This window comes from Mixophyes fleayi, chromosome 8, assembly GCF_038048845.1.
Source record: "Mixophyes fleayi isolate aMixFle1 chromosome 8, aMixFle1.hap1, whole genome shotgun sequence".
Classification (NCBI taxonomy): domain Eukaryota; kingdom Metazoa; phylum Chordata; class Amphibia; order Anura; family Limnodynastidae; genus Mixophyes; species Mixophyes fleayi.
The window spans coordinates 76549471-76569593 of record NC_134409.1 but is presented as its reverse complement, the minus strand read 5'-3'; the positions used below and the strand labels follow the sequence as shown (position 1 = coordinate 76569593).

The following is a 20123-nucleotide window of genomic DNA, read 5'->3' as shown; positions in this document are numbered from 1 at the left end:
GATGCAAGTTCTCTTTGTTGTTTAAGGTAATGAAATTATGGCACCTTTCATCCAGGCTCATTCATGACTCTGAATATGCTCCGGAAACCCCCTTTGGTTCAATACTAACCTTGGAGAACTTATACGTATGGATCGAGACCCTCTCTCAAAGACATGACCGAGAGTCTCTTCTAACCTTTGACCAACTTAAATTGGCACATGGCATTACTAAGACCTACTTTTACAGGTATCTACACATTCAATATACCCTTACTTTTTAATTTAGAGATTCTACCCCATAACTGTTGAGTGATCCCTTCCAACTCCTATTAATGGGCCTGTGACCTCGACATCATATTTCCTTAATTTATTTGTACCTACTAGACACACACACACACACAGACACGAGTCAATTTGTTAGCAGTCAATTAACCTACCAGTATTTGTTTTGGAGTGTGGGAGGAAACCGGAGCACCCAGAGGAAACCCACGCAAACACGGGGAGAACATACAAACTCCACAAAGATAAGGCCATGGTCGGGAATTGAACTCATGACAGCAGTGCTAAGAGGCAGAAGTGCTAACCACTTAGCCACCGTGCTGCCCATATGTTATGTTGGCTAAATTTATTATTGTCAGAAAATGTATGGCACCAGAACGTCTGTTCCTTGGAGACTGGATTGATCTGGTCAATGATATAGTTGGTCATGAAAGATACATGTATACGAGTCGTAACAAATTAGATAAATATAAGAAAATCTGGTATCGCTGGTAGAAATCACTATTTGTTATTGAAAAACTATGAGAATTAGACTGTTCCTGATAGAGTGTGCCGTCTGGGGAGAGACCCAGTCATTCAAAACACCATTTGTAGATATATCTTGTATTTTATTGCTTTCATATAATCTATTTTCTCTGTGAAAAACCACTGTAAAATTAATGAGCTTATAAAAATGTATTCATTCTTTATTAATCACAAGATATTATCGCTGATGTCTTTGTACTGTACTATTTCTTTTATGTACATTGGTAAACTTAGTAACATCCATATAATACCCCCACGTGGGTAATAATTGTGCAACTGTTGGTACTGTTTCTTAAAAAAATCAAATGATTGATAAGAAAAATAAATAAATATCAAAATAGCTTGATACTTTATGTTAAAAGCATAGTAGCTTATATGTAGTATTTTATAATGTTGCTCTCTCCAAATCTCTGCCAATATATCCTAATTACAGTAAAAATAATTACTAAATGTGCTAAAAATATACATTATTCTTACAAAAATTAAGGGGCACATTAATCAACCACTGCATAAAATGAAAAATAGTTCTCAATCCTTTTCGCATTGATAAGGATTGAACTATTTCTCATATTTATGAAAAAAGCAACACAGGAACAGCAATTCCGAAAAACTTCCTGTGAAGTGCAAAACTTACCACTGCCTCTTCACTTCCAAAGAAGTTTGTGATCCACGGGGGTCCTCTTCTCGCTCCAGTGCGCATGATGAAAACCTCGGGCATGCGCACAAACATCCCAGAGAGAGAGCGGTGTGCGACAGGGAGGGATCATGTGATCCCTCCACACATTTCCTGTGAAGCTCTGGACTTCGAAGGAGAGCTGAACAGTGTTGAAAACTATCAAGAATGGTAATGTAAGACAGCCTGAGCTGTTGTACATTACCATAGGTGTAAAAGTTTTTTTAAATGTTGTTAAATTGCGGTACATAGCAGTCTCCATAGACATCTATGGGGACTGCTATGTATTTCGGAAAAAAAATGCAAAGCAGCAGGTACCTATGATATCTGCTGCGATGCAGTGTTGATAGATTAGAAAAATACTTAAATATGCGTCCATTCCCAAAAACAGCTGTTTTCGGGGAATTTACAAGTAAATTAGCTTTAACTAATAGGCCCCTAAATATGTTTCATATATTTTTTTTTAACAATATTACAATGAAAACACTACATTAAACAAAGTTGAACTATCATTTAAACCTAATGATATTAGAGAATCAATGCATAATCTGACAGTGAAGTTTCTTAATGCATTCACCATTTGTAAAATAGTCTGAAACATGATCTAAAGCCATCTCTTGGGTTTTCACATTTATTTCCTGTCTATGTTCCTAAAATCTAATTTTCAAGATACTTTTAGTTCTAATAATGTAAATTTGACAACAAAATTAGTCAGTTTGAATGATACAGTATGGAAAAAGTTAATGAAATGCTAATATAGTTTTCTTACTTTTCGAATCTAGAAACTAATCAAACCTATAAACGCATGCTGTACATAAGTTGATGGATATGTCAGGCAAGATAATTGTCTACATATAAAGATGAACTATCATCTCAGTGACAGACTTTGCAAAGTATGTGGTGTCTGAATAAAAAAAAAAAAAAATACCCTTGTTCCAACCAAAGAGCAATCTGAAATTAGCCCAATATCGAAATAGTAGAAGTAGGCTGCTCTCTGTCTTTCCAGTGGTGCATTCCCTCCTTAGGTAACATGTTTAGAAGCTTTGGATCACTAAAGGCACTGAAGTGTAAAAAAGAAGCGGGGCTGAAATGACTTAGAACTCGCATGCCAATTCATAATTTCAGATAGAAAATGCAATCCTTTTATCTATAAACATAATGTAGGCAAAACATCTAAAATTAAAAGCATAAAGACCCAAACATAAAGGTTTATTTACCTTGTATCCTGCAGTGGCATTTCCTTATCTTTCACATTTAGCTCACCAGATGAGAACTCAAGCAAGTGCCTATTGTGGAGGACAGTGCTCACTTCTACATCAAATGGACCTGGGTCAGACTCCAAAATACTAGAAAAAGGATATAATATCAAACATTAATTTTTTTGTCAAAATAATATTAATTAGCTCACATTTAAGTCTTAAACAATGCAGACCACTTGGCAGAAACAAAGTACTAGTACTAAACTACAACACAAGGTAAGAGGCTCTCTAATTCATTTCAGTGGCTCTGTATAACAAGAACAGAATTTCCTTCGCCTCCTTTCAGGTGTGAGCCCACTAATCCTCAATGTCCTATGATGTGTTAAGGTCAGTGTGAATAACTATATTATAGCAGTGAATGTTCTCAAATAGAACCAAACACCATTAAAGTAAGTTTATATTTAAAATGAAATAAAATCAAATGGCAGAATCCAGTAGCTAACACCACTAATAAAAATACAAATATTAAAAAAACAACAAACATTCTAGAAACTCGACATAGCTACTATAGTTGACAACAAAAGTGTCCCGTAGCAGAATGTGAAATTCTCGCTCAAAAAAGGTTTTAAATTTATAATATACATGTTAAAATATTACCATACCTAAGACAACATCTAATTTATCATTAAATGAATAAGTGTGGTTGGAAAGCCTGTATCAGCAGATGTTTAATAAATAGCTCCGAGCGCACACTAAAAAGCCTCAAGGATCATTATAAAACGCAAAGAATAAAACGTATCCATATTTTTATTATTTCACTAGTGAGATGTGTTCAACATAACTGATAAAGACCCTGAATTAGTTGCAGGATTGGGTTCCTATCAACCACAACAATGCTAGTTCCAAAGCTCATCATTTTTTTTTTTTTTGCTTAAAAAGGCTGTTTCACCTGAGTATTAAACATTTCATAATCTTAACAGCCAGCCTTTCACTATGAAATCCAAATTGGAAATAGTATTGATGCAGTCATCATGAAATACGAATATGTGCTTCCCATTTTTATTTTTTTTGGAAACATTTCTTGCTGGGGGTTTGGAACATCCTCACATCCATATGGTTTAGCATTAATTCACTATTTATTTGAATCACAGATGTTATTCTAAAAGGTATGCATATTGGATCCAGATCACTATTTTTGGAGACTGCAGCTCTTTTAATAAGATTTTTTTATTTTTATTCTCCACTTTTATTCTCCACTTTCTGAGGAAGTAAGCATGAGCTTATGAAACATGTAAAAGATGGTGATTTGCTTTTGATGACACATAACATTGGAGGACTTGTCATAGTATGCTTACCCAGCTACAGACTGGAAAAAGGCACTCTGGAGTTTGATAAAGACTTTTAATTTCATCATTATAAGAGTTCTAACTGAGTTATAGTTATGTTGTTTACAACATTGTTATTTGTGGTACCACACCATTTTAGCAATTTTTGGTAGAATAAAGTGAATTTTTATTTTTTAATATGGAAAAAGTTGAAATCTTGGTTGCAAGAAGTGAGCACCATTCTTTACTTATTAATTTAAATAAATAAGGTGTTCTTCTTCTAATTTCCATTAGCATACACACCCCTAGAAGAAGATGCCATAGACAATTGCAGCTAAATAATTACCAAAATAATAACCGTACACTAGTTAGTTGGTAAATGATAAAACTAGAAAGAAGAGTGCATTTGGTTACTCAAAAGGCCAAACAGATAGCTATATCCGATGATGGATAAAATAAATTTATAATATGGACAGCACGATGCCTAAGTGGTTAAAACTTCTGCCTCACAGCGCTGGGGTCATGAGTTCAATTCCCGACCATGACCTTATCTGTGTGGAGTTTGTATGTTCTCCCCGTGTTTGTGAGGGTTTCCTCCGGGTGCTCCGGTTTCCTCCCACACTCCAAAAACATACTGGTATGTTAACTGGCTGCTATCAAAATTGACCCTAGTCTCTCTCTGTCTGTCTGTGTGCATATTAGGGAATTTTACTGTAAGCTCCAATGTAGTAGGGACTGATGTGAATGAGTTCTCTGTACAGCGCTGCGGAATCAGTGGCGCTCTATAAATAAATGATGATTATGACGATGATGAATAATAATGCAGGATTACACCATAATAATAACGTACAAATAATATATTGTATCTGTTATTTTTGTAATGAGAATAGAAGTTTTATTAGCAACGGATTTTATGTGTTTTATGTGGACAATACGGAAGAGTTTAATAGTTAGGTCATGTGATCAGGAAGTAGATGTATATATAGAACCTCTAAGAGTACCATCTTACTACCTTAAAAAAGACTCCTTCAGTAGTCGAAACGCGTCGGTGGTTGGTATATTGGAGAACAGGCAGCCTATCCTGGAAGCGAACACCTTTGCAGAGAACTCATGTGTTGATAATTCAGAACTACCACCTAGCTTTTCCATGTGATTTTCTTCTGTCTTCTGGTATGAGCAACCGCATCTCCTTTTGAATTGCGTCCCTTTTTTTTTTTATAATTCTTGTTAAAGATTGTGGGGTAAATGTATCAAGCTGAGAGTTTTCCGGGGGGTTTGAAAACCCAATCAGATTCTAGCTATCATTTATTTAGTACATTCTACAAAATGATACCTAGAATCTGATTGGTTGCTATAGGCAACATCTCCACTTTTCAAACCTGCAGGCAAACTCTCAGCTTGATACATTTACCCCTGTGTGTGTATTTGGATATATTAAAATATAAGAATTTTGGGGGCGTGGTTTGGACGCCATCGGAGATAAACGCCTGACTGGCAAGCTCCGGGGAAACGGTGCCCTAGTCCACTAACATCGGGACTTCTGGGACCCAAAACCACCCCTGCGGACCGCTAGATAGTTGTGCCAACGGCACACACGGAGAGTGACAGGAAAGCCTGCAATCGACGGAGAGAGGTGTGGGGCCTGCTGCTGCGCATTCGACCTGCCTCATTACATGGCGCCTGGCCGCGATATTAGGGAGCAGCACTAACCTGCAGAAGTTAGCTACATCCCGGCAGAGCGTTCAGCGGTAGCTGGGGACCGGAGAGAACTGCGGGACCGACTCAGCAGGCACTGTGTACAGAGATCTGAAAAAGAGGGAGAGGAGTTGCTGTGTATGGCAGCGAACAGAGTTGTATCTGCTCCACTACCACCAGAGCTGCTGGCTGGCCGGCTAAGGTATTGTGCCCGTGTCCCCCCACAAATTACAGGCATTGGTAGTGCTGTAACACTGCAGTGCTCTCTACACTCCATTTCAGTTTCTCTCTAGACGGAGGCAAAAATAAGGCAACACTGCCACCTGGTGGCTGCTTAAAAATATAGCTCTTATCTGTAATAATCCTGAGCCTTTTACACCTTTGAAATATGCCTAAATCACTTATACACATGGCGTGATTGCAGGGGGTCCCTCTACCCATGTCAACCTAAATATCTCTGAACTAATTATCTTCAATGTCAACCGACCAGAGCTAACGTTGCTTTATCAACATATCACTTATCATACTACGGGCTCCCGCGCAACCAGTGTCTTGGAAAGTTTTCTATCTTATTGATGCTCTTCCTGAGCGACGCCGGAATGGCTCCGAAAAAAAATGCGAAAGGCATCTCATCTGCTTCACCAGTTTAATTCTTCAAACCACAGGTTTCTACCCTGGAGGTGGGTACCTCTAAGAGGCTGGAGACATCCAGGACCAAGGCCTCCGATGCTACACCAGCTACTCAGGTGGCGGCTCACGGTGTGGTCCCTACTGACAACCCGGATTCTGATGGTCCTATCACGATCAAGGCTATGCAGAACCTGTTCTCCACATTTAAATCTGAAATATTATCAGAAATGAGATCGTCGATCAGGGAGATACAGAGGGAAGTTGCTGAGTTGGGTGGTCGTACTGGCCACATTGAAGACAAAATGGAGGAACTGGCGGCCTCACACAATAATCTCATAACGGAACATGAAACCCTGAAAGCAGAATTTCGGGACAAATTTGCGGATATGGAGGATAGATCCAGACGGAATAACATTAAGATTCGGGGTATTCAAGATTCCATTACCTCAGCTGAACTACTCCCCTATGTATTGGATCTTTTCCGTAAACTATTGCCTGACGCGACTGAACAGGACTTGATGGTTGACCGCATACATAGGCTTCCCAGACCAAGATCAGTGTTGGATGACCTACCTAAAGATACACTTATGAGAATCCACTTCTTTCAAACTAAAGAACGTATCTTGAGAGCGGCCAGATCGGAAGATAAAGCTGAATTCCTTCAGAATCTTCAGATATTTCAAGACTTCTCTATGGCTACGATTTCTAAACGGAGATCCTTTCAAGCAATCACTAAAGCTCTAAGAGACCAAGACATCATATATAGATGGGGATTCCCTGTCAAATTAATCATTAGGAGGAATAATTCCACTCACATTATCTCTTCGGTTGAAGAAGGAATAGCGTTATTGAAAACCTGGAATGTCCCTGTTCAGGAGCCTGCTTCAGTTCCTAGTTCCCGCGTGAGACAGGACTGGTCGAAATGAGTATTGTAATGGGCCTTAATGGTCCTGATCTTTCTACATTTGAGTAAATATTCGGGAAGCCCTATATCAAAATGATCTCCGAGATACGGATTGTACGGCTACTTAAGCCTGACCTACAGTTTCCAGGGGACGACTCGCAAGGGGCTATCTGGAGTCATCTAAGCACTCATGCTTAAAAGTATCTTGTCGTTTTCATTAAGTTATGTGTTATGTGTCTTTTTATCTGGTTACGTTACTTACTGCAGGTGCTGGATGTCGCTGGAGGACATCGTGTTCCGCCCCTGGATGCAAAAGAGTCGGATACTTATTCATATATAGGGTATGTTTCACGGTTAAGGTACCATTTTTGTACTGTGTTAATGTTTTGCTGGTATGTTGTTTTGATCGATATATCTTTACGCCCTGGCTATATTCCATCTTATACGGTTGAATTTTAGATCCTTTAAAATTGCAGGGGTTTGTTGGGTTGACAGGGATGAGGAGTACCATAATTGGCCTGACCCGCCCCAAGTTACTTATTTTGCTGGATTTTTCCTTTCCCTACCAGCAAATACTCTAACCCAATGTTTTGGGTTATTTCAGTTTTTTCCCCCTTTTTTTTCCCTATGTTTCCTGTTCCCACTATTATTTCCCCCTTAATTAGGAACACTCCATCACATACTAAAGTCGCCACTTCTAATACTCTTGTTTTGTGTACCTATGTCTCACATGAGGCCCATTCTCCCTACTCCAATATACACTGCTACAGGGTACCCCGCTTTAAGAATGACCACAGGGCAATAGATTACTTACAGGATAACTTAATAGACACACTTATTATTCTAAATGGTTAAATTTCTTACGCAAAATGTTAGGGGTTTGAATTCTCCAAATAAAAGGAGACTAGCCCTAACGTCATTTCACAAGCTGTATGCCGACATAGTATCCCTGCAGGAAACACATTTAAGGGCTGCAGCTCCCCGCACTCTTCGAGATAACCATTATCCGACTTGTTTCACGGCAAATGGCCCATTAAAACGTAATGGAGTAGCCTTGCTATTTAACAGTAGAGTTACTTATGTGAATAAGACTACCATAGCAGATAAAGCGGGTAGATACTTGATTCTAGTCGGTCTATTAGAAAACAAACCAGTGACCTTGGTTTCACTTTACGCTCCAAACTCACGTCAGATTCCTTTTTTAAGAAGAGTGTTCCAGGAAATAGAGAAACACAAAGAGGGTAAATTGATAGTTATGGGGGACTTTAATATTGTGGCAGACCCTAGGCTAGATAGGTCATCCCCATTTAAATCTTCTCCTTATAATTCTACTCTTCCCACTGTACCAGGACCTTCATTAGCCTTTTCTAAGTTGTTAGCAGAGTTCGACCTGTACGATGTCTGGAGAACTTGGGAACGAAGTGGCAGGGACTACACGTATTTTTCCTCAGTCCACAATTCATACTCCCGTATAGACCTATCTTAACTGATAAGTGGACATTACAGGCCACTAAACAAATTAAAATTCTACCAATATCTTGGTCTGACCATGCTCCAGTGTTGTGGACGTGACATAGAGAACGACCGTACGACCCTACTAGGCCCTGGCGCATGCCAACATATTTATTGACACTGCTGGAAGCTAAATTAGACCTCAAGAATGCTCTCCATTAATACTGTCAAAATAATGCCCCGGAGGACACGAATATTTTTAATTTCTGGTGTGCTCTGAAAGCAGTATTGTGGGGATTAGCGATTCAGACAGGTGCCCGGTTAAAAAGAGCTAATGCATATCGCCAAACTGAGCTAGAATTAAAATGACAAACCTTAGAATCCCAAAATAAACAGCGCCCTTCTACTGAACTAAAAAATGAACTGACACTGATCCGAGGTTGCTGGCTAAAACACAACAATATTTGACTAATCTTAGGCAAAAATTCTATGTTGCAGGGAACAGAGCGGAGAAGATTTTGGCGAGAAAGTGTAGGGGTCAAAGAGCCAAACATAGAATTAAACATCTAGTGGACGAAAGTGGACAAAAAGTATCTAACCCTAAAAGTATAGCCAATATGTTTGCTCAGTACTATGCTAAACTATATAATTTGAAAGAGGATAGCTTATTGCATCAACCCTCTCCGGTAGACATAGATGGTTTTTTAAGTAGCTTGCATATCCCAAAAGTAGACCTGGAGACTGCAAAATCCCTATCTGCCCCCTGGTCCCAAGCTGAAATACAAACAGTTATTAAAAACCTTCCAAGAGACAAAGCCCCTGGGGACCTGACGGTTATATCAATGGCTTTTATGTTATGTTCCAGGAAGATCTCCTCCCAATATTAGAGCAACTATTTAACGCAGGGACAACACATGGGTCATTTCCCTCTGAAATGTTAGAATCTCGAATCGTCGCTATACCCAAGCCGGGGAAGGAACCAGCATCATGTCTCAACTATAGGCCAATAGCCCTTCTGAATTCTGACATTAAAATATATGCTAAACTGATAGCAAACAGGCTTAATGGACGTCTCCCGAATTTGATCCATCCAGACCAGGTGGGATTTGTCCAGGGGCGGCAGGCCTCGGGTAATACAAGAAGAGTGCTTTATATTATAGAATGGTTCTCAGAGGCCCAGTCGGAGCTGTTAGTCCTCTCCCTTGATGCCAAGAAGGCATTTGATAGATTACATTGGGGCTACATGGAGGGGGTCCTTCTCCGTTTTGGATTACATGGCAACTTCTTGAGGGCTATTACGGCCTTATATTACCACCCATCGGCTAGAGTGTTTAGCAACGGATTCCTGTCGGATAGATTCACGATCACAAATGGAACTCGACAGGGCTGTCCCTTATCCCCGTTGATATTTGTCTTGGCAATGGAACCTCTTGCCATAGCCATTAGATCCTCGCATCTGTTTCCTGGTGCCGCTGTTAAAAATACCTTGCATAAAATATGTCTATTTGCCGATGACGTTTTGCTTTTTGTAACTGACCCGGGGACTTTGCTGGCGACCCTTCATAATATTTTAGATTTATAGCCGAGCTTCATACTATAAAGCTTAACGCTACTAAATCCAAAGCTCTCCCAATAAATATTCCCCATGAGAAGGTGCAACTCCTTAAAACATTTTTTCATTACTCATGGAAGATGTCAGCACTGAAATATTTGGGTATTCAGATCACTTCTTCACTGGAAAATACGATTAATCTTAATTTTTCATCTTTAACCCTCCAACTTTCAACTTTAAGTAATTCCTGGGTCTGCAGCGAGGTCTCCTGGTTGGGAAGGATCGCAGCCTTCAAGATGATGCTGCTCCCAAAAATGATGTATTTATTCCGTACTATTCCTGTTTGTATCCCCAAATCTTTTTTAGATAAATTGCATTCGGTTATGATACTATACGTTTGGAAGCACAAACCCCCACGAATAGCCAGTTCATCAGATGTATTTGCCTAAACAGGGAGGTTTGGCATTACCAGACTTGAACAGATATCATGCGGCTTGCTTACTTTCTCAGCTTCGTGACTGGTCCCTTCCGATGCACAAAAACCATGGGTAGACCTGAAGAAAGCTCTTAACCCACATTTCCCATTGGCAGATTTGATCTGGGTTCCAAAAAATTTGCGCCCTGAAAATGCCCAATTACCAAAGACAACTAGGGACTTCCTGGTGGTGTGGGACAAAGTGTTAAAGGCTAACTCTATGACTATGGTCCCGACAAAAAATATCTCTTTAGCTGCAGTGGCTAAATTAATTCCCAATTTAAATCTCGCCCTATGGGTATCAAACGGAATAACTTCATTCTCTGAATTACTAGACGATCAGAGTTTGCTATCTTTTACACAAATAAAGGAAAGATTTCACCTCCCTTCCCAGGAATTTTATAAATACCTGCAGCTCAGACACTGGTTTAACTGCCTTCCCAGACTAGGTCTACCCATTACAACACCACCGTCCTTGCTGTTCACTAAATTAACAAAAGGAGATAATAGAGCCAGCATTACCTTCTGGTACCGCTATACCCTCCCCTCTACATCAGATAATAAAACCAAAATACAATTGCAGTGGGAATCTGACCTTCAACTAGAGTTGGAAAGTGAAGAATGGGAAGCCATTTTCACAAACTCGTTCCGAATGTCCAAATGTATAAATCACACAGAAATGATGATACAATTAATAGATTGTATCTTACTCCAACTCGACTTCATAAAATGTGGCCTTCCCAGTCGAAACTTTGCTGGCGGCAATGCAATATTCCGGGGGATTTGATACATATATTCTGGAACTGTCCCCATATACAGTCGTTCTGGGTACAAATCTTCCAGTTAGCCAATAAGGTTACTAGACAAAATCTTTCTCCTACCCCGGAGGTGGCATTACTGCAACATTACCCCCCCCCAGTTTCCATCATATGCTAAATATGTCTTTAGTCATATTCTGATTGCCGCAAGAGCCTCCTTAGCTCAAGGTTGGAAGTCACCACAGATACCCTTGATATCGAAAGTAGTGGCCAAGGTGCAATTCAGCTTTGAAATGGAGACAGAGGGGATACCCTACTCCACTGCCACCTCGTCCCCGATAATGAAGTGGTTCAGCTGGCATGTGTATGTTACGGACGGAGAGGGAGCACGTCCAGATCGAATAGACTCTGAATTACTACTTGCATCTCCTACACTTAGCGAAGTTCCTCAATGTTCCTATTAATAGTTCCCTGGTGAGCATTCGACCAGTGTAACTTTCACGAATTGGAAGAGAACCTATTGGGTTCCCCCCCCCCTCATGTGTTCAATATGGTTTAACAGCAGAATTGTTAATGTGTTCCTCCCCACTATATACCCCTTCAATCCTTCCCCTTTTTACTTTTGTGTCCTTTCCTTACCCCATAATTTTTGAAAAATTAGTAAAAATACTATTGAAGTAAAATATAAGAATTTTAACACGCTGCACTAGAATTTCTATATATCTTCTGTTGCATGACATTTTCAACATTAACGAGAATTGATTCTTTCATGTCTTAGGAAGTAAGATTGTCTAGACCTCTTTTACAAGCACCCGCTATGTGAAAATTGAACGATTTTATATTGTAAGTTTATCACTTTGGGGGAAGGATTAGATGTATGAAGAAGAACAGAATCAACACCCATTCACATCTACATGCTGATATGAACAATGCGGAAGCTCTATTAAGAAATCGCTGTCGGCACTATATAGTGTGATAATTAGAGGACCATTTAGCGGAATGACTATTTGTACGTTATTATTAGGGTGTAATCCCGCTATTGTAATTTTATTTTATCCTTCATCGGATATAGCTATCTGTTGGCCTTTTGAGGAACCAATAGCGCTGAATTTATCTATACTCATCTTTTTAGTTTTGCCATTCTGTTGATGTTATATAGATCTGCTGAAGTGAAATATAGATACAGCTGGATCAAGTATCATTTTTGATGAATGCATATAACATTTATTATAGATGAGCATTATAGTGGTTCAATATAAAATTAAGTACTGAATGCACTTTTTTTCGGTCCTGACTTGCACAGAGAGTTTCTTAACATTTTAAATTTATACTGTGGAACGACTCCGAGAACCATCCTTTTCCCTCGTTGTGGTAAATTAAAACCCTGGGACTTCATTGTTACAAGGTGCACATCTACCAAGTTAAAAACACCATTATAATGCTCTCAGCAGTCTGCCAGAAACCAAGCAACATTCATAGCAAGTCATTTGGCTGATCGGAACCATATTACACCATTTTCTCTACTCCATGTGAAGGAAAATAATCTGAATTTGTAGCTTGCCACTATTATTCTTCAAAACATATGCAAGTACAGTCTTGGAAACTAATGTCCAATATTACAAAATGCTGCAGAGGAGCAAATTAATGCTGTGTTTATCATTTAATAACTAGGAAATCGCTTATCGCTTATATGTATTCCGTTTTAAACCACAACATTAATGGGCTAAGCTACTGGAAGGTTTAGAAGCATTCTAGACTGTAGATGGTCAAAAATATGGTAGAAAAGCGAACCATATATTCTTGGAGGCTGATATCTAATTTCTATCACTATTCGGCATTTATAAATGGGAAAATTAGAATTCTGTCAATATGAAAAAAAGACCAATTTAAATAAAAAAAAGCAGTAAAGGAAATGAAATACTCAAAACACCACAATGGAATTTGTGCATGTGAGTTTTGCCATTATGTTCAAGTATATGGAAACATTAGAACACTAATGCAGCTAAAAATGAATATACAGAAATTATACATTACCTAATGGGGTTAAAATTAATTATTAAAAATAAAGCGACCATCATCAGGCAGACGGCTCTCCTTTTTGGAGCAGTCACTTTAAGCTTCTGATTCTGTAGGAAAACAAACATTAAATTCAATAAGTTAAGAAAAAAAATTAACTACAGCTTTGCTATAAGCTATAGTTCTCATAAGCAGGTACAATCTAATAGGCATTTATTGATATAAAAACGATTACAGGTAACCCATTTTTATCACCTCAGATACAACTTCTTCCAGTAGTTTCTGCAAGGACCCATTTTCCTTCTTGAGTCTCTCATTCTCAGACAAGGCTGATCTCAGGCGCAGTTCTAAACCCTGCATATATTCCTTTTTCTTCCTTCTAGACAGGAACGCTGATTCACGGTTTTTAATCATCCTTTGCTGCCTACGTATCACACTCACCTGTATGAACAATAAGTTTGAATCATAATTATTACTTGAGGTATAGCTGGCAGGCTGTACTCTAAATGGGCATTGTTAAATGCATGTCATGTGAATATGAACAATTTATAAGTGTTACTGAAGTGTTGATCAAGTAAAAGGAGTGACGTATATACAATTAGACAGGACTGGACATTGCTGACATGGCAGAAGATACAGTTGGGTGCAAAAATATTGACACCCATGCATTTTTTTCAGGTAACAGTCATTTCCTCTAAACATAAGGTAAATTAACAATGTTATTTAATCTCCACAATTCTCTATCGGTTAATATAAAGAACCTTTGTTTTTTATTCTAACTTTAATAATGTATATCCTTTTAAATCAGAATGATAAGGAATTGCAGTGGCAATATTAATGACACTCTAGTCTTAATATTTGGTAGCACAGTTTTTGGCCAAAATAACGGCAATCAATCACTTCCTTTAGCCATGGATGAGCTTCCTGCTCCTCACTACTGCAGTTTGGTCCACTTCTCTTGTGCAAACGGCTCCAGTATTTGAAGATTGCCTTCGCCCCCAACTGCTGTTTTCAGAACTCTTCAGATGTTCTTTGGAATTTAGATCTGGTCTCATTGCTGGCCACTTCAGAACAGTCCAGCATCTTCACTTGAACTATTGTTGGGTGCTTTCTGAAGTGTTTTTGGAGTCATTGTACTGCTATAAAACCCATAACCTTTGACGGAAGACACAGTTTTCTGACACGTTGTTAACCATTTCATGTCGTCATGCAATCTGGAGATTACCTGGTCATTTTGTAGTGTAAACATTCAAGACACTGAGTGCTAAATGTAGCACAACAACCACAAGACTGAACCTCCTCCATGTTTGACTGTAGGGGAGTTGTTCTCTTTAGGTTGCTTTCTGTAAACCTAGGTATGATGTGTTTTACCCAATAGGCATCTACCTATTCAAAATTTCAGCTGAAACCACTCTCTCTGTGCTGACTGGATGCTCCATATAAGGAGTAAAGATGGTTGAAGATGCATTTTGCAGTCAGCATAGCAATAAGCACAATCCTTTGACAGCTTTGTCTAGGAGCTGTGTGGATCCATGAAGTGTATCAGACAATAAATTATATTACCAACCCAAGAGAACAACTGTTAGCAGTTGGTTGTTGTCATTATTCCTGTGGGACTTCAATTTTAAGATTTCAACAGTACCAAGAACAAGGGTTCGGCTATATTTATCTTAAAAGACCAAACACAGAACAATCCAATTTTTTTAAAGGCAAGCTAGCATATTTTCCATTTATGACAAGGCAATATGAGGGTCTGTACTGCTGCAGCACATTCCCTGCAGGAATGCCATTCACGAGAGGGGCTGTGTATGGTGGTGCCTGTACATTTTGAAATTAATGAGGAGTGATCAGTAAAGCATTAAAGAGAGTACTGCGATAAGTTGGCTTAAGAATGAGACTCTCTCCTCCCTTTGCAGAATGCTTCCCCTTATAAAGCGGTTTACGCTAGTGGTAACAGCTATTGATATGGAGGTGGGGGCATTTCATCTGCAAAGTATTGCATATACCCAGGCCTGACTGATGAACACAGGTTCAGGTAGATAGAGGGACTCAGCTAGTATATCTTAGCAAATAGATCATAAGCGTCTCTGATAACACAGATATGGGGGATGAAATATTCAGACAATAACTATTTTAAAGAGCAAAGTGATCTGTCTCTAGTCTATTATGACATAGAGGAGATTAACAATAGTAGTCAGTAATGAAGACCATGAACCAGGCATTAGGGGAAGCATGTCTCAATCTAAATTTAATAAAGTAAATGAAACATTTAAATGTAATTAATTTCAGTAAAATTTATAGTTAGATTTAGTTAAAGTTGCTTCAGATGTGTATTGTTTCATGACTGTATCACTGTTGTATTAGCTTCCTCAAATTCTTGCATGTCTAAATTGCTAAAGAAGGGGCCAGAACAGGCCCCATAGCTTAACCAAAAAGTAACCCCCATACACATTTTTTAACATGAAATGATTCAGAGTCAAGGTAATGTGTAAGAGAACAATTGTAAATTGAATTAGGCGTGTGTTCTGTACATGTGATAATGCTTAAAAGCACGCAAAGACATTCCACACTTCTACAAGGATGGCTAATGTTACGTTTTCTATTACCTAAGGTAGAGGCTGGAGGACCTTAATGACCACTGTAAAATCTGTAGTAGGACTGCTGAACAGTAATATATGGAGTATGGAATGCTGGAGAAAACTCTACATGAATGGGCAGGATCGGTAGGTTAGGAAACTATGCTTAGAGGTTCTAGAATGCAAATGCTTAGTGAGAATGAGGCAGATGGGTATATTATACACACAAATTGCATGGCCTTAATTACCAGCTGCAGTATTAGATCTGTATTTCCTTATGCTTTGTGTGGGGTTTGAATGTACTACCAGCTTAAACTTAAGTATATTATCTCCATTCTGCGTTGTCATGGGAATGTATTATAGTAACACATATGATACCGATCCTAACACATCATATTGAAGTGTAAAAACACTACATTATAGGTGCATTATACTGGAGCAATATTGTAAATTTACAGGCAACTTTTTTTCTTTTTTGTAGTGAGCATACTCACATATATTTTTCATATGCAACTGCTTAGAGTGACTACAAATAACAGTAATATGTTCTATGTGCAAACCCTGTACTAAACGGAATTGAAATTTCATATCATAATACAATCAATATCAGATCCAACTAAAATATACTTTGTCCCTAAAAGTAACATTTACATACAAATATTTTTATGAACACTGTAACAGACTCACTGCACCAACTGGACCAGACAATTTATCAACACCACTTTCAAGAGAATTTTGTTATAAAATCCATTGCCGAAAACACATTCTTTTGTGGACTTAATAAATAAATTAGAACAAAAGCAACCAAAGGTTATCCTTCTTAAAGCTGCATTACCAACTACATTACTAAATTATTCATTATTAACAAGACTGTTTATTGTTTCTATAGGTAGAACAACATAAACTCCTTAATTGTATAACAATTGAGAAATCCATGAGCTATACAAGTCCCTTAGAGAGATTAATTTATTTTAAAAAGTGATTGATTCACATTGTAGAGGATAAATTTCCCAAATTAATTCAGGAGACACCTTTATTTTTCTATCCAGTTCATACAACTCCTTTAACCATATTTCCTACAGGCAAAGGTATTTTAGTAACCTGTCCCTTGTCTTTTAATTGCAAAGTATGAATTTAATTAATAAACCACAACTCTCTATGGGGCACATTTATCAATCTTTTCATAAAGTGAAAAATAGTTTTCAATGCTTATCGCATTGATAAGGATTGAACTATTTCTCAAATTTATGAAAAACGGAACACAGAAACAGCAGTTCCGATAAACTGCTGTTTCTGTGATAAAAAAAAACCATACTTACCATGTCCTCTTCGAAACGCGCGGTCTCCGGATCTCCTCCAGGTGTTCTTCGCTCCTCTTCATACATTAATTGCGCATGTGCAGGATATTTAAGTTATAAAGCTTGCCGAACACGTTACAATACAATATTTCAAATCTATAGCTTATTTGTGCTAATAAAAAAGGAATTGAAATGTGTAGGTGGGTGATTGATAATCCAAATCCAAAATGTGTATCCATAAGGATTGGTTTCAAATTGATTGGAGAATGTGTACTGTACAATTGAAGTCTACTAATTGTACAATTTTCTTACTTTGTGCATGCACTGTAAAAATGTGATGTCTTTGAAAAAATTATTTTTCTTTTGGTTTATAATCTGATCAGATTTAAAATGTAATTGTAACAGTTTATGTTACTGAATAGAAATGAATTGTCCAATAAGGTTTTCCATAATTTAGAGAGCCATGCCTAAATCACACTACACTACCTTTAAAGATTGCTTGTCTTTCTGCACACTGCTGGCACTTCTATTGTTTAGTAGAATGCCTCACAATGACAGCACATTAATATCCCATTTCTGAACTATACTCAAAACTTAAAAAAACAGTATCAGTTGTTACAAATAAGCCAATCGTACATCTCTGATGTATATGTTGGCTAATTATAAATAATTATGTATCTCTTAGAGGTGTTCCAAATTATTATCTTATTATTGTTATAAAAAAAAGTAATAAAAAAAAAACCAAAAACAGACAAAACAAAATTAATTCTAGAAATATGAAATCTGAGGATTCTAGCATGCCAAAATGAGCAATGCAGAAAACAAAACTCTTAATAAAAGCTGTTAGAAAGAACATAAAAAGGAAGTCGGGAAACTTAAACATATGGAAAAGCCCCATAGTTAAACGGTCATTCTTTTTTTCTCAAGGGATCTGCCTTGTGCACAGTATGGGAAAATGCAAACTGTGTAAATTTAAAATACATATGCATGCAATTTGCATAGCAATCTTTTCCATAGTAAAGGATGTTAAGTTAAATTAATACAGACCTTTATAGATTAAGGAGCAATTTCTTAACTACTATTTCAGTAGGTGTATAAGGATAAATCCTAACATCTATAAAGAAGAATAAAACATCTTCGATGTAAGTTGGTTATTTGTAAATTGTAAGTGATTACAAAGATTTATGGACAGCCCCCTGCAACTTTCGCCAAACCAATTCATACCAAGTGGTGGTCCGACAGGTTTAAAATAAAGATTTATATTGTTAAATCTTTGCATTTTTCTACCTTTTAAATAAATATGGTGATCTGGGTTCCTCTTACAAGAGGTTGTAACAGTTCTACATCAGTATTGTGCAGCTATACTTGATTATTGCATAACAAGGAGGAAACACTAAAGTTTAAAAACTGTATGTAATTAACAGCAAAAGGTTGCCTAATTTTACTTGCCTGATATCTGATTATTTTTATAGTCTATTGAATAGACTGTCAAACACAAAATAGAAACATGGATGTAAACAAGCAGAAAGTGCCCATGTGGCACTCCCCTAACAGTGTAGTGCTGTTACTTGCAAGTAGGCTATCTGTTCCATTTAAGCTAGACTTTCTGCGTCCGCTGAACAAGACTGTGAAACTATACAAGGCACTTTTAGAGGGACAGGCCACTAAATCTAAAAATTAAACAAAGTGATTTACAATTTCACCACTGTTAAACAGCAGTTATGAGCAGAAGAAAAATTTGGTGCTTCAAATATTATTGGGGATAGAGTAATTTACAGGCGGAACATAGTTCCTTTTTATGGTTTGGCAGTAACCCCTTTAAGACAAACTTGAGCGAAGTGTAACAGTTCCTTTTATATTCATTTCAAGATATAATGCTTATGGATGTTTATAGTGGGCTGTAGAGATAGATACTGCTGCTAACTCATACAGAGCCTTGGTTTATGCATTGTTTGGAATCATATCTTCACTCGGTAAGGGAATTTCAAACTGCAAGTTTCCTCACTGAGGAAAACAATCCTTGTCAGGTCAGGTTCCAGGAAGCGACCTTGGTAACCGCAATAAAGGTTGTAATTCTGAACTCTGCTTCAGGCAATCCATTATATATAGGAAGTGCAACTTTAGCTTTCAAACCAATGACAATGTAGCAGTAAGTAGAACCGATGCCCAACGTCAACAAGTGTTTGATGGCGGAGTACTGCCATCATCCTGTCCACGCTTGTGAAAGTTGTGGGCTACAGATTCTTTTTTTTCTTGCACAGTGACCTGCACACATGGCCATGGGCATGTCCACCCCTGCAATGACAAATTGATAAAGCCAAATCCTACAACGCACAAAACAAAAAGGTATACTTTTGTTTACATGATTGGTCATGTAATCCACCCAATAGTTCTGTTACTTACAAGACAATCTGAATCTATAAAACTGGGGTAGAGAATTTAAACTGCAAGTTCCAATTTGGCAGGGACTGGTGTAAATTATTAAATATTCTCTTATGTGAATGATTTAAATGTGGGATGGTCAATATATAACAAGGGGATTGTGTACCAATATATAAAATGGAATTAATGCATGCTGCATGACACCAGACAAACTAATGCAAGAAAATTGTGCTGTAAAATGTACTTCTATATAAAACAATGTTTATACATCCTACTAGGTTAAAATAAGATTTAAAAGAAACCATGCATTTTAGTACTGTTCAATAAACTCTTTAAATAAAGTTATTAAGAAATATTGTTGTTTTCTACTCCAAGAGACATTATACTAGGACATAATTTTCTTCT

The 20123-nt window shown here is 37.7% G+C and overlaps 1 protein-coding gene across 1 annotated transcript in view; it reads right to left on the bottom strand.

The window, feature by feature from the left end:
* The window catches only part of ATF6 (activating transcription factor 6), a 124005-nt gene that overhangs the window by 62047 nt on the left and 41835 nt on the right, over positions 1-20123 (bottom strand). The window contains exons 8-10 of the mRNA XM_075182762.1: positions 13718-13903; positions 13481-13572; positions 2674-2802 (exon numbers count right to left, since the gene is read on the bottom strand). Of these exons, the coding sequence (XP_075038863.1) occupies positions 2674-2802; positions 13481-13572; positions 13718-13903 (407 nt within the window). The remainder of the gene's footprint in view (positions 1-2673; positions 2803-13480; positions 13573-13717; positions 13904-20123) is intronic.